Source organism: Cucurbita pepo, chromosome 2 (assembly GCF_057944985.1).
Source record: "Cucurbita pepo subsp. pepo isolate OVF chromosome 2, ASM5794498v1, whole genome shotgun sequence".
Classification (NCBI taxonomy): Eukaryota; Viridiplantae; Streptophyta; class Magnoliopsida; order Cucurbitales; family Cucurbitaceae; genus Cucurbita; species Cucurbita pepo.
The window spans coordinates 13,859,398-13,875,176 of NC_141799.1; the positions used below are offsets into that span (position 1 = coordinate 13,859,398).

The 15,779-nt window shown below is 38.4% G+C and overlaps 2 protein-coding genes and 1 pseudogene across 3 annotated transcripts; all 3 read right to left on the reverse strand.

The window, feature by feature from the left end:
• Positions 1–1,692: 1,692 nt before the first annotated feature.
• LOC111787586 (E3 ubiquitin-protein ligase MPSR1 pseudogene) lies at positions 1,693–2,665 on the reverse strand (annotated as a pseudogene).
• A 908-nt stretch (positions 2,666–3,573) lies between these two features.
• Positions 3,574–8,240, reverse strand: LOC111787585 (uncharacterized). 2 transcript variants are annotated; one of them, XM_087121620.1, is made up of 8 exons: positions 8,085–8,240; positions 7,596–7,963; positions 6,964–7,035; positions 5,505–5,563; positions 5,218–5,374; positions 5,013–5,093; positions 4,829–4,918; positions 3,574–4,000 (listed from the first exon to the last, which is right to left on the reverse strand). In XM_087121620.1, the coding sequence occupies exons 2-8, from the start codon at positions 7,884–7,886 to the stop codon at positions 3,848–3,850; spliced, it is 903 nt and encodes a 300-aa protein (XP_086977746.1). In that variant the 5' UTR covers positions 7,887–7,963; positions 8,085–8,240; the 3' UTR covers positions 3,574–3,847. The 2 variants fall into 2 exon arrangements, with proteins under 2 accessions (XP_086977746.1, XP_086977745.1); XM_087121619.1 differs by having other exon boundaries at positions 3,574–4,003.
• Positions 8,241–9,232: 992 nt separating this feature from the next.
• LOC111787584 (putative apyrase 6) lies at positions 9,233–15,493 on the reverse strand. Its single transcript, XM_023667598.2, has 8 exons — positions 14,454–15,493; positions 14,212–14,324; positions 13,519–13,626; positions 11,230–11,269; positions 10,828–11,016; positions 10,626–10,723; positions 9,914–10,110; positions 9,233–9,841 (listed from the first exon to the last, which is right to left on the reverse strand). Exons 1-8 carry the CDS (start codon positions 15,049–15,051, stop codon positions 9,565–9,567), a joined length of 1,620 nt encoding a protein of 539 aa, XP_023523366.2. The 5' UTR covers positions 15,052–15,493; the 3' UTR covers positions 9,233–9,564.
• Between the last annotated feature and the right edge of the window lie 286 nt (positions 15,494–15,779).

Consider the following 15,779-nt stretch of genomic DNA (forward strand, 5'->3'; position numbering starts at 1 on the left):
ATATATAGAAAAAGAAAATATTTGAAAAAAAAAATTATTATTATAAAAAAAAAAAAAAAAAAAAAAAAGTAAAGAAAAAAAAAAGTGATCCATTCATGAGTGGAATCAAAATCAAATCATTTCATATTATAAAGCAATATTTCTTAGCCTCCAATTTTCACCATAAATATATATATATATATATATATATATATATATATATATATATATATATATTGGAAAATGAGTGATGATTCTGTCCAAACTAGCTTGCTTCACATTGAAAGGAAGGAATATTAATTATTGAGATGAATTAATGGGTAATGTGTGGGCCAAATGTTTGAAAAAATGGTGAACAAAAAAGGGAACAACAAAAGATGAGTTGAGTTCTTCTAAGTACCTTTCTCTTTACCTTCATTTGATTTTATGTTTACTTTGCTTCAAACGATACCGAGCGTAATTGATTCTTCTTCGTTCATCAATTATTGTCGTATTTGATGCGAGAGGTTCATGATCTTGCTCCTAAGAACGTGTGCGATGTCTGAGAAAATGAAAGGTATATGAATGACCCAGAACCATATCTGATTAGAGTGATCATTAGAATGTGATGGTTAAGAATTTGTAACCGCTCAAGCCTACCTTTAGTCGATATTGTCCTCTTTGTGATATTACTTACAAGAATTGATAGTTGTTATCTTTACCAATAAGTGTGTCGAGGTTAGAATAATTATGTATTGAGCGACCTCTGGGAATTTTCCTTGTAAGTGAAGACAAACTATGCTAAAAGAACTTGAGCTGGTTTGTCTGTTCAAGACAAGTAGGTAATATAGAAATGCCGGAGCCATCATGTGTTGAATATAGATACTAAATGTTGGTCAAAATTCTGAGCATGGAACTTAGCGCACAGCCATTGCGCTAAACCTCGCAACTAGCTCAGTGCTACCAAGCCCCGCAAGGTGCTTTAGTGTGCACGACCTCACATGTGCAACGTCACTGGCGCCTATGCTTGCCTCTTGAGCGCGCGCACTAGTGCTAACACCCGCCAACGTCTGTCGTGTGCCTCTCCCATTCGCATCCAACATCCGCACATGCCCACCCACACTAGCCAAGTGCTATGTGTCACGGTCATGCTTGTCCAAGGCGTGTTGCCCATGGCCGCATGCCCATGACAAGCCCAATTCTTTATGTCTCCTCATATTCTACTGTTTTACTTTTGTACTTTTAGGAAGTATAACGTTTTAGAAATATCATGTCTAGGCCTCTCAGACATGAAATGATTCAGAATGTACTTTAGGCGGATACGACTAGTTGTCAACTTCTCCCTACCCAAGGTTATATACTGTAAGCTGTTGTTATTTGTCTCTTGCTTGCTTACATAACGTCTCTTTCAAAAACCTCTCTCTGCCCTCGTTTTCTAAAACCTTCTCTTAGAACCGAGGCCAGAGGCTCGAGCATACATCGCTTGGCAGTAGGCGACACAAGAACGAATTGACTTAGCTCACTTGTCGTTGGAAAGTGAGTGCCGCACAATCGCAAGTCCGCTGCCATTAAAAGTGCGATTGTGACACTTTGCATGCTTCTTATATTTTTATCCATTACGTGACATTTGTTCTAATCCAACGAATAAGTTAGCCGTATGAAAATCATATTTTGTAGTCCATTCAAACATATGGTCGAGCCTCGAGCCACGTTTTAAGTCAATTACATGGGTGCTTAAAAATTTAATTAGTTTATTCCAAAGAGAATATTAATGTAAATTATTGAAAGCTCAATATTTACAAGGAAGAACAAACCAAGCTTTATTCTATCTATACATAAGAACTCCACAAACAAAAGGGGCAAAAATCCTAACCCTAAGCTCCATGATCTGAAGAAACTCCATTAGAACCCTCACTTCTCCGATCATTATTGAAAGAAAAACCGACCCAAACCTCCCTCGCCCGCCGCCCCTCGTTGTTCTTCCGATCAACATCATCCGGCAGCTTGCACCTACAAAGAGGGCAGTTCCCATGAATCCCAAGCCATTTCTCTATACAATCGGGATGAAATTTGTGTCCGCAGGGCAGTTCTTTAGCCACCGCCCCAATCTCCCACTCATCCAAGCAGATCACACACTCACAACCCAACTCCTCTGCCATGATTTGAACGGTGGGCAGCGCTTCTATGGATGCTCTGGACGCCGGCGGCTGGCCGTCCTTCCCGCCGAGATCACGCATCAGTGCTTCCAAGCTCGAACGCCCCTCGATCACGACCATGCTCTGAGTAAAAGGGTTGACCAGAAATATCCTGTCGCTCCGATTGGCGTTTTGGCGATCTGGGTCGGCGGGGTTTTGGGATTGTTGAAGTGGGTCGGCGGCGGAGAAGCCGAAGAGGAAGGGCATGAAGAGAGAGAGGTCTCTGTTTCCGATGAGGGTGTCGAAAACAGAGGAGATTTCAGGGGAGTTGGAATCGGAGGCCATGGATGTGGGAATCGGAGGTTCCTTCTGGGTTTGGAGATTGAAGAAGGGAAGGGTAATGAATTATTGGCGTTTGGAGTTTGTTTGATAATGAATACATAAATTGCCTCTTCATCCATCAGTGCCCCCAATGCAAGGCAAAGCCGGTGCCTGTCCTTTTCATTCTATATCACTGCCATGAAATGATATTAATAATAGGATGAGATTTTGATGTGGGTTAAAAAAGACATTACACTTCGTCTGTCTCGATCCTTAACCGTTCAAAAATGGATCGTGATTTGGTTTATGAACTTATAAAAAATACAATTTAATCTCTAAATTTTAGAAATGATTCGAAATAATTAGTGACTGGATCATTGTGACGATCCAGATGAGATAACGCATCTATATTTTCTTGTTTAAACTATTAAGTATTCTATATGCACACTAGACCAAACAACTATACCATAGGTCAAAACAACTATACCATAGGTCAAAGCTCGTTGAATTGAAGATATTTGAAGAGTTTTAGAGACGTTTTAGAGTGGTCCTATTGCATCTTAACATTGTCCTATTCCATCTTAACATTGTTCATCATCTTCTTGCAAATTATTGTTCCGGTATTAGGGATTTACGTAACATTGTTCATCATCTTGTTGCAAATTATTGTTCCGGTATTAGGGATTTACGTAACATTGTTCATCATCTTGTTGCAAATTATTGTTCCGGTATTAGGGATTTACGTAACATTGTTCATCATCTTGTTGGTATTAGGGATTTAATCTTGCGTAGAGTTTAAAATTGGTTTAACTCAAACATTTCTATGTTGTTGTAGCACAAACGCATTTATGTATCTAATCGTCTTAGTATGATGCGACTAATTTCGATAGAACAACCTTGAACTTCTCAATTTGGCAGAACTCTTTGAATACTTGCTCTCAACTCAAGATCAACCCCATTTAGATGCTAAATAAACAAACATTCTGGCTTCAACTCTCAAATAAAGATCTGCCGCTTTGGTTTATAACAGGTGAGTTTATGATCTTTCTCATGCTGCTATCTACTATTTTGATTTGACATGCCCAGCAAATTGTATACAATATAAAATCTCCCTGTAGATAACTTCTTCTCTATATAAAAAATAATGTACAAAACAAAATACAAGGCAAGAGTTTTATGTTTAGCTTCCAAGAAGCAGCATCAAGCAGTGTGATCAAATTGGAACATAGAATTGACTGGTCCCGAAACAGACGACGAAAATAATAGAAGTTTGTTAGTGACTGTACCTGGTTTTGGAAGATGACAAAGCTGGGGGAAAATGTTGGCACATACAAATGATGATGACGACGACAACAAGAGCAAGTAGATGAAGAAAGGTTTTTCATGTTTGAAAATATAGTATTTATTACATGGTTGACTGCTGCAGTTGCAGTTCAAGCAGGAGTATGAGGATGAGGATGAGGGAGAGGGTGAGGGTGAGGGGTGAGGGGTGCCCCTGCTGCTGATGCAATCGCAAATTGTAAGCTTCTATGCTGTCCATGTTGTAGCACAAACGCCACTTGTGTTGCAGCCACTGCTGCCGCCTCCTGCTGGTTCACAACCATACAATACTCTATTCAATTGGAAATAATGTCTCAACTTAGCAGCAACATTCTATTAAGTTCTATTAAGTTCATTATGTTCCAACTCTCTCTCATTATGTTTCAGGCTTCATACAGCAACATTCTATTAAGTTCATTATGTTCCAACTCTCTCTCTCATTATGTTTCAGGCTTCATACAGCTAGCTAACCTAAGACTTGACAATACAACTATAACATAATTTAAGATTTTTCTGTTTTAAACTACTTATTTAAAAGGTTGACTTCAGAAACAGTTTTTTTTTCTTCTAATGGACTGTTCTTTTAGACACAAAGATCTCTTAGAACCTACAAACAGCCCAAGCCCAAGCCCAATGCTAGAAGATATTGTTCTCTTTGAGCTTTCCTTATCGGGCTTGTAATGACCCATATCCACCGCTAGCAGATATTGTTCTCTTTGGGCTTTCCCTTTCGGGCTTCCTCTTAAGGCTTTAAAACGCTCTACTAGGGGAAGGTTTCCACACCCTTATAAATGGTGATTTGTTCTCCTCCCCAACCAATGTTGGACATTGCAGGACTTCCTCTCAAAGTTTTTAAAGTCTGCTGGGGAGAGGTTTCCACACCCTTGTAAAAAATGTTTCGTTTCCCTCCTCAACCGATGTGAGATCTCTTTTTGGGACCCAGCATCCTCATTGGCACTCGTTCCTAACTCCCATCGATGTGGGATCTCACAGAATCTCTCTTTCCAGTTACCAAACCATTCTTAATTTTCAAAATTTAGTCTACAGAAGAGTTTATAAGAAGAAAAAATTTAAATAACTCCTAAATTACCAACCTGTCTTTGTCTACGACGTTGCAAGATACTGATGGCCCAGGCCATGATGTAGCAGGGTAACAGAAAACCAGCAGCACGAAGCAAGAAAATCTGTCACAGGCATGTATTAAGATTGTAAACCTATCCCATCATGAACTCTATTTTTCCTTTTCAATTTAAGAAAATAAATTCATACTCCACTTACAGAGAAGAAGGCAGATGCATCATCTTCACCGTCTGGATCTGTTATGGTCAATGCATGACGCAGAAGGAGAAGAGCTAGTAACTGCCGCATAAAATAAAATAAATCATCAGTGCAGTAGCACGGAAAACACTGGAGTGGAAAGTTTGATATCATTCCAATTTTTTGTGAAAAGAAGAGTTCTACGAACTACTAATAGCAAACATACAATAAGAGCAGCCGATCGGCAAAATGCAGCTCCACTGTCATTAGAGGCAGCATAATCATCATATTCGGCCTCCAGAAAATGCCGTTCCGCCTCTGCAATGGCTAATAGCCGAGTATCTCTCAGGTCTAATGGATTACCAGCAATAGTCCATCTTCCCCTGTGCAGACCCACATCCAGATCAATATTTAAAATACAACAGCATTACATGAAAACAAAATATTTGCGGGTGTTCAGAAACATGCTAATCGATGCAAGACAATAGGAAATAACAAAATGGTTGAGCTTACTCCATATCAATAGCAGTTTCTTCAGAACGAGATGGTGCAGTGTATCCAGGTTGATAAAACTGGCAATTGAATAAAACACATCAGCATCAATGAGGAATTAAACACGAGAATATCAACAGAAAAGAAGCTGCAACTGCAAATCTCATTATACCATTCAACATAACATGAAACAAGTGCAGACAAAATGAGGATGACATTTTATAATTTTTATTCAGAAAAAGTGAATAAAACAGATAAATGTTCTTTTTCATTCCTTTTTTTTTTTTTCTTTTTTTTTTTCTTTTTTTTTTGGCAAAAAAGAAGCATTCATAATCTTGGCGAATGCACCGTGACAAATAAAGAGAGCATACAACCAACTAAGAACAACAAACGTTCCACTCCTGTAAAGGTCCAGACTTAGCAATGGAATGGTCTACAGGATCAAGGTTACAGCAATGAGGTTAAAGGAGAAATAATTATAAGCGAGGGAGAAGAGGAGCCTAATGACCTGAATCAGAAGCCCCATGATCAAAATAGAAAAGGCCAGTCATCAAACCAACTTTTCATCAACAACAAAGTTTTAACAGAAATATCTCTTAATCCCGAAGACACGAATAAACACCAATGCCCTGTCCATCAACACACTCAACATTAAAGAACCTCTACCTCTACCTCTACCATCTCTGACAATAATGCCCCAACTCCCTTTCGCCACACAGAGTATCCCAAATGGTATCCACATTACTTTAGGTTGAGCATGAGGAAGGAGGAATCCACCTATTGACATGCTGGTCGTCTTCCTCTCATATAGATGGAACAATCTTCTATGATACCAAATCCAACCCACATTACTTTATGGTTTCCACAGAGATAGACATATCAAGAGAAAGGAGGGAAAAAGGTAGGGCTCAAAGAGAGAAGGCAAAGTGACTAGTCGAGAGTGAAAGACCAAAAGAAAGAGAAGGAAAAAAAAAAAAAAGTAAAACCACCTTCATTTATGTGGTTTGTAGAGTACAAAATTCTCTCTTTACTTCTATGGTTTTCTCCTACAACACTCTCACCTATCACAATAACCGAAACAAACTTGCAATCCAAGGATTTTGCCTTTAAGTCTACAAGTCCCCTAGGCGGAAGATACCTTTCTTATAAATACAATAAAAATGCCTCTCAATTAAAAATTTGAAAATAAAAATAAAACCATCAGGTGTGTGCCCTATAGAGGTAGGCGAGGTGCCCCCTCTTCAGCGTGTAAACTTTTATGCACTTTTTAAAACACTAAAAGTGAAATTATTTTACACCCGGTGTAAAAATTCAATTCAAAGAATTAAGAGTTACAAAAAAAAATATTCTTGGCAGAAAACTTGCACGCAAGCTAAAGCATATAGATAATATTAGCAATTTATTTGAAATTCTCCAAACGCAAAAACTTTAAAAGAATGCAAAAATGGTCGACATATCAAATCAAAATCATCATGCATACCTGATGACATATCTCACAAATTATGTCTCCTTTCTCATTGCACCAATGTTGAACGCACTTTCTATGAGCATACTGAACAAAAGAAAAAAAAAAAAAAAAAAAAAAAACCATTAATCTGAAACGTGCAAAAGGTTAATAAACAAATAACTTCGATAAGTTTTACCATATGGGTTCATATTGGTAAATTCAAATAGCCTAACCTACTTTAGTTACATTCTGAAGAAAAAAAAACATTAGATTTCAGGATCACTGACACCATGCATGATGGTCATGCTTCTTGTCAAGTTCTATCAAGCCACATTATAACTCAGATGCACCACATACCAGTCCATAAAGTTTCCCGTCGAACGTACAAATTGACACAAACAAAAAAGTTGAGGCAAAAGAAATGTTCTCTTATCACCAAGCTATTGGATAGGAGATGAATTTTAAAAAGTAAAAAACTATAGAAAAATATAAAATCAACCAGGCTGTGAATAAAACTAATGAATCCTCGACAATTCTCGACGAGACACTAAAGAATTCAGACGGATCTCTTATCCAATTCGGCAGCAATAGTAAACACATATACAACGCAAATAAAAAGTGTTGAGCACATTAATAAAGGAAAAGGGGGTCAAGGCGTCAATTACCTTAAGACTACCACTACATGCGCAGGGAGTTTCTAAATTATTGATACCGTCTTCTTCCTGACAAATGCGGCACTCCGCTACCTGAATCAGAGGCTCCTCCTCATTAGGTGCATCCTGCTCCACCGTCGGATGATCCACAGTTGCAGTCGAACACGAAGGACCAGCCGCAGCCGAGTCAACTACACCTTCACGCGGTGCAGAAGGAACAGGGTCAGCCGGCTCGGCCACAGATTGAACAGGAGCAACCGGTCGAATCAAATGATCAACATACAGGACGAGATGGTCGCCCATTGTCCTCAAAACCGCAGAAACCTCTAAACCCCCAAAAATCCAACTCACACGGCGAATTTGAAGCACAAAAAGAAACCCTACAAAGGCGATTCGATTAATTACATGAAGAAAAACACAAATTGAAGAGATCAAACACGAATATAGTAGATTGCGATGATAACATTGAAGAAAAAAAGGAAAAAAAAAAAAAAAACAAACCGAGAAAGCGCGTTAGGTGCGGAATGTAGAAGTTTTTGGAGAGCGTAGAAAATCAAAAATAGAAGATTGATTCCGCCAAAGACTAAAATAAGAAGGAATCTGGAGGAGGGTGGACCTGGTTCTATATATATAGGCGGAGTTTTCTTCGCTCGAAACCTCCACGTCTTTGCGTCCAATCCAATCCAATCCAATTCAACGGTCTCAAGGGTATTTGCGTAAATTCACGTTCCATCCCGTGTCCATTTAACCCGTTGGGTCGGGGCTCCACAGTGACCCATCCGAAATTGAATGAAAATTTCTCTCCCATTTAATTAAATCATTAATTAAATGGAGCTGAAAATAGACATTTTTATTATATTTTATCTGTTTTTTCTTTTTCGTTTTAAATAAAAATAATTATATTTTGTCAATGCCCAAAAACTTGCTTGGTTGACAAGTTAGATTATTTTAAGGGGCATTTGTAAAAAATGTTTTTTCTTAAATAAACATTAAATTATTAAAAAAAAACAAATTAAATTATCGTTTTTATATGGTTAATTTGATTAACCATACATGGGCGGGCTATGACCATTTATGTCGCTCAGTCACGTGGATGGACCATATTGTCGTACCATTGCAACCATTTTTCTTTTTTCTTTTCGCCTTCTTTTTGAAGATGATATATTCTTTTATGCTTATATTCTCAAATCTCTTATATATCACCACGAGTAACCCATTTTTTTTTCCTTATTGAGATTGAAGAACGGTTGTTGAATATTGTGGCAGGCTCACGTGTTTGGGTGCATAAAAGGGTTACGGCCTGACTTGTAGTAAACCTTCCAAACAAGCTCGTAATCAACATTTGAACCAACGATCTAAGCTTACTAAAAAGGATTTCATTTTCTTTTGTTTCAGGTATAAAAACGAGACATTTTTATAAAAATTATAAGTTTAATCTTGACATTAAACTATTGTTGTTTATTTAGTCACAAATGACAATAACTTAAAAAGTAAATCAACTAGACAAATATAAAATAGTCAAATAGCACGTTCGATGTACCTTCCTTTCCAAACAAAGAAGGTAACCCATTTTATAAATTATCATTTTGTTTTAGAACTTCAGTATACACCACGAAGTTCGTTGGATAATTATTTAATTTAAACGATGATTTAAGACACGAAAAGCACATCTAAATTCATCATAAAATCAGTCGTAATGCATCAAAATATCATCTTATAAAGTAGAGGGAACACACTGACACCCTGACTCGGCGATGGCGATGGCGACGACAACGACAGCGATCTGTTCTTCCTATGCTAAAGGGGATGCTTTTTCTAGAACAGTGGCAGTCTACGTGAGATGTGAATGAAAATCAGGGAATATACAATCTCAAACAACATCTTGGGCTCACAGATTGGTCTATGGGAAACTATATTTAGGCTGAATTGTGTAAAAATTATTGAAACCATCCAGGCAAGTTACTAGTAAACTAGTTGTTTATCAGCATTTACTCACACGGGTCACTATGTATCGTCCTTTCTCTAGATCGTATATCGTCTTTAACTCGGGTTTCCTCCACTTCGATACATACCATGCTATGAACAACACAATTGATATCACAATTAGCAAGATCATAGAGGGTGACTCACAGGCGAAGATTGCTGCAATCCAATCCCCTTGCTCTGGTTCTGATTCTATTGCAGCTGTGCTTTGCAGGATGAAAGCTCCCAATGCCCAATCGAGTGGAATGTTTTGCACTTGAGTAGCAGCAGTGATGCTAATCACAAAAGAGTTATGAAGCTGTAAGAAACATCAACTAATTGTAACTAGCATGAGATATGCAGTGTACCTCTGATCATCTAATCCGATTCCAAGGCTGTCGTGAAGTAGGGCGACGATATACGCTGACGAGAAGCAATAGCGTAGCAAATCTTCTTCATTGAGTAGCTTGTGTCTTTTTTTCAACTTCAACCAGTCATCACTGCAGAACTCCTGTCCAGCCGCCATCAGATCTGAAAGAAAAGCTCTAGGTCCAAGACCAAAGAACTAACAAAAAAAGAATTCATGAAGGTCCATATAAAACACCAATGATAAGACCACACGCCTGTGCACCACATCAGGAAGATGAGAGAAAAACATTAAATAAGTGTAACAGCCCTGCTAGCAGATATTGTTCGCTTTGGCTCATTACGTATCGCAGTCAGTCTCACGGTTCTAAAACACTTTTGTTAGGGAGAGGTTTCCACACCCTTATAAGGAATGTTTCGTTCCTCTCTCCAACCGAAGTAGGATCTCACAATCCACCCAAGGACGGTACACCGCTCGATGCCTGGCTCTGATACCATTTGTAACAGCCCAAGTCCACTGCTAGTAGATATTGTCCGTTTTTGCCAGTTACGTATCATCGTCAACTTCACGATCTTAAAACGCGTCTGATAGGGAGAGGTTTCTACACCCTAAGAAATGTTTCGTTTCCCTCTCCAACCGATGCGGGATCTCACAATAAGAACATATTAAGCACAATCTAATTGTAAATTTATAACAAGGGAAGAAAAACATACTTTTGACGTATAAAAGAAATTCTCCGTAGCCAAAAACTTCCCTCTAAGCTTTGGTGTGAAAATGGATCCTACATAGCAATTTTCATTGGTGCATTTATCTGCAGGGGAGAAGTTGTGAAAAGCAGGGGAAGTGTTATACACTTTTAGGATCAGTACTCAGATGGGTATCAGAAAGTCAAAACAATATGAAGATTTGTACAACCTTTTCCTTTCTGCAGCAGCTTTAAGGCAACAGATCTGCACTCAGAGAAGTTTCCCTTGGAATGGAAAGTTGATAGATACCTTTTTCTTTCCACCATAGGGTCTGGAGATAGTTTTTCAGGCTCAGTAAGATGCGAGTACCCACTGGGGGTACAAGGATCCACAGACAGTTCATTTTGATGAGTTTTAGCTGCATGAACATTGAGAATTAAACCTTGAGAATAGTCAAAAGCAAATGAATTTGAATGCTCTGCACCCAATCGACGTCAAAAAGAAAGAATTCAGACAAGGGCCTTCCAAGGACGTTCTCAATCCCTCGGTCATCATATGTTACAGACGTATCAAATAAATAATTTCTTCAAATGTAGGTAGTTTATATAAAAGAAAAGACGTGCACATTTACCTGAAATGAGTGCTTCTCTTAAGGAGTCATGAGCAGCGTTCTGCAAAACAAGGCTAATCACAACTCTGAAGAGAAACTCTCAAAGCATTGTAAATTAAGAAAGTTAACAGAATTGAAACTCTCAGAGCATGGCAGAAGTTATACACTAAACAAAATTTAGAACAGAAAAGCATTTCACATTCAAGATGAAAATACAAAAAAGAAGGAAAATTATGTGAGAATCCTACATTGGTTGGGGAGGAGAACGAAACACCCTTTATAAGGGAGTGGAAACTTTTCCCTTGCAGACGCGTTTTAAAAAGCCTTGAGGGGAAGCCCAAAAGAAAAAGTCCAAAGAGGACAATATCTGCTAGCGGTGGGCTTGGGCCATTACAATTAAACAACTAAAACTTTGATCATAAACAAACCTTGTTTTTAAGCACATAGAAACTCTTAAAAATGGTTGTCATCGTACTGAACCACTTGCAGGAGAGTGGTGTGGTCAGTCCAGACCTATTGTGCAATTTCTTAAGTGCCCTGAATAGGCCATTGATTAAAAAAAAACAACAAATTGGCAGTATTCCATGGCAATATCAAAGCATTTCAAGCCATTCAAACATTTTGGGAGGCCTGGTTCTCCCTCTACTAGAGAATATCTTTTCTATATACATTGACTGAGCCTCTCAGCTTACTCTACCCATATATAACCCGACCTTCTAACAGATATATAGATTGTCAGTATTACCAAATGACCTAACTAGTCCATACTCTTGGCCGTATTCTTATTGGTACCGTCCACCTAAATTTTTCACCTTGTCCTTGAGGAGGCACACAGAGAGCTAGTGTGTCATAAGCTATTAGTCTCCGAGGTAGCCTCTTCAACCAACTAACCATCCCGCTGCGTGAAAATTTCATAAGTCGGAGGGAGTAAGTACACGTCATCCCACAACCTATTTAACCTAAGGTTCTCTTACTTTGAACCAACAAACTGCGCTACAAAATGGCAAAGAAACTTGTTTGCCATACATTTGAGGCAAATCCCAAAGAAGGATGTTCAATGTAGCATTCCATCATTGCATGAAAGAGTGATGCATCCAAGCAGGATACAGAAAAAGGTCATAAGAGGTAGCTGCCATAGTCTGTGGTCTGCTATTTCGAAAATGTGTAACATTCTAAATCTTCAAATTTACGTCGCGCATGTTACAACCTCTCCTTGGTCAACAACTTTGCAACAGTATCACACCCGGCTTGAGAGGATATTTGTGCTCGCAGAATCTCTTTTTCCACTCGGATTCCTCTGTTACTAATCTTTTCTTCATATTTGCTAGACATCTGTAACTAAGATTTTGATGGAGAGACCCACTCTAGGACACCAAAATTCAGGAGGAGCTTCAAAAAATAAAGTGGATTAGTGGGTGCATCACTTACTACTCCAAGGTAGCGTATTTTGTACCCTCTTTGACTGAATAACAGAATTTGGTCACCAAAAGCTACGAGGTTCTCTCTTGCAAGTCCTTTCTCGATTTCATCAGCTAAACTACTATCATAGTGACCAATGTTGAAGGAATTTCTGCTCTCTAAGAGTATTGCAATGAGTAGTTCGGATTGTATTCTCCCAAAAGATGAACACTAATGAGAGAGTGCGAAAAAGATAATGGGCCATGCTCCTCAAACTTCAGGGATTTTTTGAACTTAGAAAGATCACAAAGCTATTGGCTCCATACTCCCTCTAAACGATTTTATGTTTCATCAACGATATAACTTCTAGTAAGATGGATAAAAGTACAAATATTGGCTGCTAAAGCACTTCGGAGAGATCTATTCAAGAACCATACAGAAACATCATCAACGAGATCTTAACTAAATAAAAACTAGATCAAAAATGACTTTTTACCAGAAACCAAGAAGTAAGGCTACCTGCAGTTTTGGTTGTTTGTAGAAAAAAGAAAACAGAAATCTCTGTTGGCTTAGAAAAATCAGCTATTGGCAAACAATTTAGAAGAAAAGTCGAAACAGAGCAAAATAAGCAAAAAGAAGGACAACAAACATCTGATAATCACATAGGTTTCGTAGTATTACTGTAACGGCCTAGATCCACCGCTAGTAGATATTGTCTTCTTTGGGCTTTCCCTTTCGGGCTTTCCCTCAAGGCTTTAAAACGCGTCTGCTAGGGGAAGGTTTCCACACCCTTATAAATGGTGGTTTGTTCTCCTCCTCAACCAATGTGGAACATCACAATTACGAATTCCAAATTTTATTTGTGCTACTCAACTTCAAGAGAAAATAAAGCTCATGAAAAGAAGGATTTACCTGCCCAAATTGTAGAAAGCTGTGAGAGTATAGACTATAAGTCATATTGCCAAATTTAACTGTACGTGAGAATTCAGGAGGTATTGGTTCACTTGAAACAAAAGTAACCTGAAACAGAGAAAATCAGATATCCCTTGTTTTGTTATTTACTTCTAAGTTCAAAAACTTGTTTTCGTTTTGAACTTCGGGTAAGAATTCAAATATCTTCGATGAAATTCATTGCAGAGAAATGGAGATAAAACAAACGAAAAGGTTGTTTAATAGAGCCTTTTAACTGTTCGTTTTCTGTTCGAGGCTACTTTTAACTCTTTCCTGCATATCGTTCAGCTTCTTTCAATAGGATTTTATGTTTTTCTGTACTTAATCACACCGTCATTTCAAGAGCCACTAGCCTTATTATTCTTGATCACATTAACTTATCAAGAACACTAAGGCTTTGTGTGATTGTTAAATCTTTTTATTAAAAGAAATCATATCAAGAACCACAAAATTTCAGCATCCCTCCTTTGGTGCAGATGTTAAACTATAATTTCCGTTTAGCTTTGTAGTTCTAATGCTTTAAGAAAGCTGGATTTAGTTTAGACTTCTATCTATCACCGCGCAAAGAACAACGACATACTTTTACGTTTGGCCTGGAACACCGTCGACATATAAACTAGATCTGGTTAAGAGCAAAAGAAGATCAATGCAAACCTGAGCAGAAGCTCCACCAAGTTCTATAATTCCAGTTGTCTCGAGAGGATCACCTCCAAGAGTGCCAAGCGCATAGTTAGCAGCAACCCACGCATAAGTCCCCTCATCAGAGCCTAACACAGCCATTGCTCACATCACATTAGTTGATATCTAATTTAAACGAATTCAGCAGCTAGAACTGATATCTCTGAAATAAAACATCAACAAACAACAATTCACAAGCTGAGAAGAGAAGTTCATACCTGTAATGACCGACGCCCACTCGTCCCGGAACTTAAATCCCGAAGACCGCAGTACGCTCCGGCAAGAATCCAATATCTGGTTCTGTACATCGACTTCCAGCATTCTTAGCCCGGCCGTCGCCATTAACCGAACTTCAGTAACTTCCCATTGATCCCTCGGAATCTGACTCTTCCCATAGTCCAAAAGCTCCATCAAAGACTTCCCAGCACCGGCTGGATCTTCGGCATACGCCGATAGCCCTGGATTCACCTTCAACGACGCCAATCCCTCTTCCCCAAAATCAAAAACCCCATATCCACCCTCCACTCTATACCCAAACACATGGATTCGAGTCCCCGTGCTACCTCCATCGATAACGATTCCATATCTGCTCTTCAAAGAGCTCCGCAAATTCCTTGTAAAAACGAACACATAACAGAGCAACAGAGCACACGCAAGTAGGGCTGAAATAGAAACCCACCATTTGGATTTGGAAGAGTTCTTAGGGTTGTTCCTGGCGAACAAATTGGCTCGGCTGCTAGGTCTAACGTGCAGCTTGGCGGGATCCATATTGGAAATTTTAGAAACGTCCCTTTTACGGGCATTCAATCGTCGCATCAAAGATTAGGGATTAAGGCGAGGATAATTGAAACGAAGTACATCACAAAGAAATTAAAATTAAAAAGTGGAAAAAGAAGACGAAGACGAAGACGAAGAAGAAGAGTAAAGTAGAAAGAATATTATTATGATTACTATTGTGATTATTATGATCGATCGAGACGGAGAGGGCAATCGCCGGAAATTATCGCCCTTTCTGTCTCGGTCTTGCTCTCTTCTCCGGCGATGCTCTGTGTCGGAGACGAAGAACAAGATCTCTTTATTCAAATCTAATTAAACTAAACAAATCGAAAATATTTCTACTAATATATATATATAAATATATATATTCAACACTCCGCAATCGGCGTCAAAGTATTCTCACTTCTCCGGCGGTGGTTCTTAGCCGGCGGCTACCAAAACTGGCCGACTGAATAATGATTGAATAGGTTGAGAAAAAATGTCTGAAAATTTGGCAAAAATCCATCTATAATCATGAAAAAAATTTAAATATTAGTTTGTAAAATTATTTTAAAAATAATTTTAAAAAATTAAATAAATATATATACACATAACTAAAAATGTATTATTTTAAAATATTAGCTTGATTTGGTTAATTTAAGAGTATATTGCGAATGTTTTGATGAACAAATCGATACATGTCTAATATTGATTAAGAAACGCTGATTCTGGAGCAATCTTAACTGATATCGATGGTAGAGAGGTTCAGGTACGAAATGCTATCTGTT